Source organism: Poecilia latipinna, unplaced genomic scaffold (assembly GCF_001443285.1).
Source record: "Poecilia latipinna isolate Pla-1442-1.1 unplaced genomic scaffold, P_latipinna-1.0 Scaffold38, whole genome shotgun sequence".
NCBI lineage: Eukaryota > Metazoa > Chordata > Actinopteri > Cyprinodontiformes > Poeciliidae > Poecilia > Poecilia latipinna.
In genome coordinates this window covers 772,604-781,150 of record NW_015112654.1, presented here as the reverse complement: position 1 = coordinate 781,150, position 8,547 = coordinate 772,604, and the positions used below count along the sequence as shown (strand labels likewise).

At 39.8% G+C, this 8,547-nt stretch overlaps 1 protein-coding gene across 1 annotated transcript in view; it reads left to right on the top strand.

The window, feature by feature from the left end:
- Positions 1-2,500, top strand: part of b3gnt2b (UDP-GlcNAc:betaGal beta-1,3-N-acetylglucosaminyltransferase 2b) — a 28,332-nt gene extending 25,832 nt beyond the window's left edge. The window contains exon 3 of the mRNA XM_015045819.1: positions 548-2,500. Coding sequence (XP_014901305.1) covers positions 571-1,764 — 1,194 coding nt within the window. The 5' untranslated portion in view covers positions 548-570 and the 3' untranslated portion in view covers positions 1,765-2,500. The remainder of the gene's footprint in view (positions 1-547) is intronic.
- Positions 2,501-8,547: the final 6,047 nt, after the last annotated feature.

Below are 8,547 nucleotides of genomic sequence, written 5' to 3'. Positions count from 1 at the left end.
GCCAACAGCTGCACCCGGTTTTCCTTTTTTTTTTTTTTTTTTTTTTTTTGTAAATATGGTGCAACAATTGACTTTGTAGCCTCTAAAATGCTAAATATTAATTTTTTTTTATTTTCAGGCACATATTAACTTGTTTCCTGGAAGAGAACATATTGAGTTATGCTTCATATGTCTTTAAATTCTAGAGAAGCAGTTTCGGAAGACGTGGTTTTCAAACCCCCAAGCTACCAGTCTTGTATTTAACCCTCCTAAAGTCTTTTGTCATGGTAGGATAGGGGAGGCTGGGGCAAGCGTAAGTCTGTCGGTTCCCAAAACCACATAAAAAAAACCTTATAAAAGAGTAGAAATCTTGTGGGGTCCATCTAATTTCTTAAGACCCCAGGAGGGTTGTTGGGGTTGGAAGAGAAAATGTGTAGTTTGTACATTTTGCTTTCCCATCATATGCCTTTTTATACATTGAAGTTGCTTACATTTTCTTCCTGAAACTAAACTGTTCTTTGATGTGAGTTTTCCCCAACTGATCACAGTTCTGTTCCCGTTTCTGTAGGTGGTGTCTGGTGGAAGACTGCCATGGCTTTGCTGCGTTGGAACCTAAAGCTTATGGTGACATTGACGATGGTCAACCTCTTTATCTTCATCCTCATCTCGCGTAACAGCAGCACAGACAAAGATGGCCGTCGGAAGCCCACTGTTCCCACCGATCCATTCTGGACCAAGCTGGCCCCCAGATTCCCCTACTGGAACCGCCAGCAGCAGATCATGGATCTTCAGCACAATCCCATCATCACCTTGAACTCCAGCATTGCAGACTTGCCCGACTGGCTCAACGACACCAGTTTACCTTCCGATCCCTGCCAGCCCAACCTTGGGGTCAGAACTCAGGTTAAAGACTACAATTCTTTACCGAACCGCTTCAAGGACTTTCTGCTATACATGCGCTGCCGGTCCTACCCCGTCCTCATGGACCAGCCGGACATCTGTAATGACCCCCCTTTCCTGCTCCTCGCCATCAAGTCCCTGGCGCCGCACTTTGTCAGACGCCAGGCCATCCGCCAATCCTGGGGCTCGGCAGGCATCGTCGCCAACATGACGGTGGTCACCGTCTTCCTTCTGGGGAACGCCACAGCTGTTGACCACCACCCAGATCTGTCCGAGATGCTGCAATACGAGAGCCGACGACACAAAGACATAGTGCAGTGGGACTTTAGAGACTCCTTCTTTAACCTGACGGTTAAAGAGCTCCTCTTCTTGGAGTGGATCCAGACCCGTTGCCCTGGTGCCCGCTACATCTTCAAGGGTGACGACGACGTCTTTGTCAACACCTACCGTATCCTGGGCTTTCTCAAGGGCCTATCAGGACCCAAAGCCAGGGACCTGTTTGTGGGTGACGTGATTACCAACGCGGGGCCCCACCGGGACAAAAAGGTCAAGTACTTCATCCCAGAGAGCATGTACACCGGAACGTACCCGCCATACGCAGGAGGAGGGGGCTACCTTTACTCTGGAGACCTCGCCGCCCGCCTGCATAACGTCTCGCAACACGTGGTACTCTACCCCATCGACGACGTCTACACCGGGATGTGCCTCCGGAAGCTGGGGCTCGCGCCGGAAAAGCACAAAGGATTCCGGACCTTTAACATAGAGGAGAAGTACCGGTCGAACCCGTGCGCTTACAAGAGCCTGATGCTGGTTCACCCCAGGACGCCGCAGGAGATGATCCAGATCTGGTCCTGGCTCAATCGACCTGACATCACCTGCCAGTGATCAGACCGACGGGACCCACTTGGCTCAGTTTGGCCCCGAAAAGTGACATGTTTTTTATCTTGAACAGGGTCATGACTTAAAAGTTGGCAGCTTTAATAAGACTACATAAAGCTGTGGGAGAGTAAGAAATTATTTTCTCGAGCTAATTCAACAGGCTTAGCTTCTTTCAAAGTGAATGTCTTCAAAAATGGATATTTATGTCTGCTATTTATGAAAGCTTTATACTGCTTAAACACTGTCAACTCCACAATGGAGGTTCTCAATGCTGTATTAATATAGAGTAATATAGAGAAAACCATGATAACATCATCCCTCTTACTCTGATGGAAAGTTATAAGAAGTATTGGTGAAAAAAGCACCAAACAACCGGGTTCACTGGCAAGAAAAGGCGATCCCAGGTAACACTTTGTAGTTTTTTTGTGTGTTTGTTTTTATTTCCTTGAGGCTTATAAACTGTGCTGCTATTCCCATCATCCTCCCTGAAGTATTTACATGCAACACTCCAAGCAGAGCTTCAGCATGACTTTTATTAGTATGTCTTTTTAAATGAGTCGCTTATCTGATCAGAAAGAGTGGTGTTGCAGAAATCCATAGCTGTTTCACATTGTCTGTAATAGAGATACTTTGCTTTCACGTGTTTTTTTGTGGATACAGCAGACTGGGTCTCTGGATAAAATGGTGGCCTGGTTCTGTTTCGCTCAGCAGGATGAAAGGTGAGCTGGAGTAATCCAAGGGTTAAAAAAACCTGGATGTGAATTTTATTGAAGATTAGGTTTTTATTTATCATGAGTCGATAATCAGTGCTAAATCTTCCCACTAGAATATCTGTCAAAACATCAAACATTACGTTTCCATCCCATCACGAAGCTGATGCTGAAATGTTTACCAGTTGATTTTTTTTTTTTTTTATGTTTTCTAAAATGGTCCAGATTCATTTTAGGAGGAAACTATTATCAGCTTTATAGTTAGTGCTTTTTCCTGTTTGTGTCACTTTTCTTTTTAAGGAAAGCTGCATTTTGTCTTGATTATGTTCATTACAGCGATATGAAAAGTAGAAGAAATGCACTCTGCACAAGATGTAAATGCAGATACAAATGCTTTTCTCTGTTAGGATTCTGATAGAAAATGTCTGAAATGTCATTTTTAGTCTGAAGCTGATCCTATCTGGTCAAACCTCACATTATTTTCCGTTAAAGAAGCTCCCCCTGCTGGTCAGGGGGATAAACTCAGGCTTGTCAATGTTTTGTATGCAAACTGATGTCTCTAGATTAGAACTGGTTTTATTTTTACTATCAGATTAGATATTCACTCTGTTGCTTCTTAGAATCCCCACCCAGCTGTCGCCTGTGATTTGATTGTCTTTGTCTCTGTCTACTTTAAAATATTAAAACAACACTAAAACGAGCTAAAGAATCAACAGCCACTCAATTTATACTTTAAAAAGTTTAAATACAAGTAAAAACACATTTTTAATTGTTTTTTTTTTAAATCAGTAATTGGTTAAATTATCTCTCAGAACAGTTGGTGGCTACTTGACATGTTTACTTGGTGTCCTATTCATACATTTTAGCAAATTTCTTTGACTGTTCTGGGGGTTTTTTCACACTCTAGTTGGATTACATCTTGCTTTTACCTTTTGTTGTGTAAAGCTTACAGTTGCCCTTCCTCAGACTCACCTCAGATAATCCACTTCAATGTTTCCAAACTAAGGAGTTTTCACATCATGTTTGCTTTTCTAAAACCCAACAGTTTTTTACTTGTCACACAGTCGAAACCACACATAAGTCCAAAATGATCACCAAACCAGATATACTTGCACTGTATGTGTGAGGATGTTCTTCAGTTGCGTTAATTAAGCTTGTTTTAAGCAAATTATTTAATTTTCAATAAAGGTATTTTTTTGTATGGTGATCTGTTATTTAAAATAAATAAATTGTTAATGTAAAACCTATGAAAGCTTCCTAACTAGCAAATGTTCTTCTGCTTTATAGCAAAACTTTAATAACACTTCAATAATTCAGCTCTTTGCCAAGTGCTTCCAAACTGTCCACTTGCTCTGTACCAGGTTATTCGGCAGTCTGATTTCTACAAAATGACCCAAAAAAAATTTACAGGGAGAAAAAATATAGACAACTATGGCTCCAGAGAACACTTATTTTCCAGCAAGACAATAACCCAGGTGAAACTACACAGAAATTGTTTCAGGACAACGTGGGTGTTCTGGAGTGGCTCAGTCAAAGCCCTCAATCCCATAGATAATTTTTAGCAGGACTTCAGCAGAATGGGACAAAATTATAGTCTCCAGATATGACTGAGACATATCCATTCTGGACAACTATATGCTGTTGTAGCTAAAAGTGAATCTAAATACTGACCTGAAGGAATTGATACTTGTATAATGACTTATTTTGTGGTACATGTCATTTTGTCATTAAAATGCATCTTAGTAAAGAAAAAAAAATTTGTGAAAATAACTTAATTTTGTTGATCAGGATGGATTTGTAAAGAGCACCATTCCTTGGATGCTCTTTGATGAATAGAGCATCAAAGGAATGGGTAAGTTTTATAGGCACAGTTAGATGGCACAAAGCTCCAACACTGCTTTACCAATACAGCAAATCTTTAGCTTATAAAAATCTTTTTTTAAAATTAATTTTGTAGATTTTTATGGTTTCTGGGTTTATTGCATTGTTTGAGAACACGAACAAAATTGTAGCACAATTGCTACAATTTTGTTCCAATTGTAGCAATAGCCTTTTTGTAAAAAAAAATAAAATAAAATAAAATAAAAAATTGGTGTGATAGCAACTTTCTGCCAGCAGAGGGTAGCATTGTTCAAAGAATTGTTGAGAAATTACTGGAGATTTTTGTTGACACCCATTCCTCCTTACAGAGTCTGTGTCTTCAAGTGTAGCTTGTCGTTAGAAATTCAAATAAAGATCATAATCACAGTCTTCAAACAGGATGTGGGGTCTAGTTCGGTCTGTGTGTTTAGTTGAACTGATAAACATACTGATCCTCCACTCTGGAGCTTTTGGATCAACAAGGACACAAGAGGGATGACCATCGGTCACTGCCAGCAACAGATCTAATCAGAGCAGACAAGGGACTGGTGTATTTACTTGTTTTAATAGCAAAGTTACACCATAGTCCAAATAAAAGAATAGGGAAAAGAAGGTTGTTTTTTTTAGCATTACATTTCTAAAAGTATTAAAAACTGTGTGTCATCATGTTTTGTAGCCTTTTCAATAAATACAGGCTATATCTGATTTTTAGTCAGGCATCTGCTGAGGCTTCGTCTTTGCGTGTATCCTCTGTCTCACGTGGGGATAAAGGAAAGAGGAAATTGTTGGCAGGACAACCGTATCCCTAAGGCATGGGAATGAAAAACAGGGATATCCAAAGTGGGAGTTCCTCAGACAGAGATCCAAAAGTTAGATTTTTTTTTTTATGGAGAGCTGTTTCAATTGAGATGGATGGCATTTGATTTTTTTTTTTCAAAGGTCTTGATGTGCCCTATCAGAGGCGCTGCCAAATAACTAAAGATCCTTGTATATGACATTATATTTTTCTTTGTTTCATGAAGTCTTTGAATTAATTTAAAATGGTAAAATACAATAAAATATTATCCCTCTTGTTTCAAACTATCTAAATTATCTAGTACCGGAGGTGAGCTAATTCTATATATTTTTATTTTTCCATTTTCCTCTTCCTCCATTTGGACTGATGAGTTGCATCCTGTCGGCTGAGATTTATCCTCAGGAAGATTTCAGCACCTTGTGTCTCGCATCCTGCAGTGATATCCTGTTGAACCCATAGAATAAATTTAGACAAGAACATTTCTGTCCCTGTACATCTGAGGACAGGTTACTTTATCGTAACCAGGGGCCGTCTGTTGCAGGTGATTGAGTCAAGAAAATGAAAAGAGTCTTAAAAAGAGCACATTCAACCATATGAGGGTCATTTTCCCTGCAGTCCCTGGAAAGTTGATGGTAGACAGTAAAACACTGCCCCTGTTTTATAGATATAGAAAATGATGTAGAAAATGTTCACAGAGAATGAAGAGTTTGACGTTGAGATCAAACCAGCATGAGTGACATTATGAGAGAGTACAAACAAATCTATCGTCAGCGTAACAAGTGACATTAGCAGGCCGAACACAAGGAAATCCCTAAATTAACTGAAAAGCAGAGGGCCCGACACCAAACTTTGAGGAACGCCGTATTGTTAACCCTTTGCGCTCTCTACAAACGATGTTTTTACGCCGCCGTCCAAGAGTAGTAACATTCCTTTAACCTTTTTATCTTTTGCCATGTTGCATCTAGGCCTGTCACAATAAGCGAGAAATCAGTTCCTTGCATGATAAATTAGAAGAAACTCAATAATTTTCATTTGCTTGATTTATCGTTTTCTCTTTTCTCTCTCTCTTTTTACCAAAAACTGAGTGGTGAAAGTATCCAGTCTGGTTGTTTTGGTCTCAACTAGCCCCTTTTTGGAAAGATAAGTTTGTATACAGAGACTTCATAGTTCATTGTGCTTGTTCTTTCTGCCGTTTTCTTTATTTTTTATATTTGAAATGTCTTCCAGTTCCAGTCTTTAAATGTTTATTAGAATTTAAACGTTATTGATCCTTGAGAATGCGTTCTTGCATTATTGTGCCATTACTAAAAACTGGTTTAAAAACAATATTATTGTTTATCGCAATAGCTTCTGGGACAATTTATTGTCTAGCAAAATTTATCGTGACAGGCCATGATACATCACAAGCTCCAATAAATGGGTTTATTGGGATTTCATATGACAGTCCAATTAAAAAGCAGAGCATAATTTGGACATGGAAGGAAAACGGTGGCATAAACCAAGCAGAGGACACATTAAACATGCTTTAGATGACGTGAAACATGTAAATCCCAGAAAAAACCCACATCACCCTGAATACAGCATTCATTTTGAGGTTATGAGGCAAAGAGCAAAAACCTTTGAGTGGTATGAATACTCATGAAAGATGCTGTGACATGACCCAAACGTTTACAGCTATAACACCAAAAAAAAAAAAGAAATCTAAAAAATGTCGATGTGATTATGTGGTCACTCAACTTGAGAAGCCAGTAAATAATTTATGATTTTTGTCTTTGCAATTTCTGCAGACATCTTGGAGATAATCGGAGCAAAACCTCGGCCATTTAGACGGATATTTGACTGAACTGCCGGCTTCATAATTTCTTATCTCTCAGTACGAGTCGCAAAAACTTACCAGATGTTTCAACTGCATTTAATAAGGAATGTTACCAATAAACAGACACTTCATGACTGGACGCAGAGACGTTAACACAAATAACCATCCTGGTCCCAGTTTACTCTGTGATGCAACTGCAGTGCACTTTGGTTTTCACAAAAACAAAATTTGCAGCTTTTCCACTCGAGGCTACGGAGGGAGGACGCTGCGCTCTGATTCTTTATATTCTTCAGGGAGAGGAGAAATGTGGAGACGAGGGCATGAAAACACAGACAGATCAGAGGGGGGCACCAGCACCGACGGGAAAAATGAGCTGGAGGATAAACAGAGGAGGCGAAAAACGGCCAACCAGGGAGAGACTGAGTGGAAAAGGAAGCAGAAGAACATTCTGCGAGAGAAATTATGTCAAGAGGAAAAAATTAATTGGTGGAAAACCTTTTACTTTTCAGACAACGCACTACTTGTGCTTCTAGGTCACATTACTCACTCTGTCTGCTCAAGTGCCCAGACGGCTGCTCTGGTTCTGTTCGAGCTTTCTTCCTGTTAAAGGGGAGTTTTCCTTTTTGCTCTCTCTACACGCATGCTCAGGAGTGAGCGCTGCAAGACGACTTGATGCAATCTGCTTGGTTTCCTTACACAACTTTTTAAAACTATTTGAATAACAAACTGAACTTGATGCACAGTTTGATAACTAGGATCAGTTAGAACGTCTGTATGACAGAATAGACAAGGTTCCTTGAATCACTGTTTTGGAAATTGGCCCAATATCAATAAACTGAGTTGAATTACTTTCTAATAAATCCTCAAATATCAAGCAGGTCAGCTGTATATCTATCACCTTCTGGTAACATGTCCAAGATTATCCACATCACTTTCAATGATGAAACATATTGAACGTCAATCCCCGTTTCTTCAGACGGAATACAACGGCTGCTGTTCTTCACGTTCCTGCCAGATGGAAAAATACTGGCGGGTTCATCCCATATTTCGTACAGCCTTCCAGCTTAAATGTATTTCTTTTAAATCGCAAAAGACAAACTGTGTTCTGCCCCTCTTCTTTTTCACTCTAAAAAAACGATAATCTGCAAACATCTGCTTAAACCTTCCCACAAAGCCTCCTATGATCATGTTTAATGGTTGTTTTATTGGCCCCAACAGGAAAGACATTTGCAGCACATCCACGCATCAAACAGTTAAAAAATAAAAGGACCAATTCACAACCCGGTGCACACATTGTGCAGTCAGTATAAAAGAAAAACACTGCAATGTGCAGTAATATGGACAGCAGAGTTTATAGCTTCTTGTCATCATGCATAAAAATAGCAGCTGGTGCAGCACAGGCTCTGAATCTGTTGGTCTTTACTGCAGGCTCTTTACACCAAAGCTGCTTTTCATACTTCAACTACTAGGAAGTGTACTTGTTATCCTTTGGCTCTTATCTTAGTCGGTTATATATATATAAGAATTGAAAGTATTTCTTCTCTGTTTATTGTCCCCTTCATTCGTCTTCCTTCTTTCATTTCCCACTCAGATGTTCCTGGCCGGCT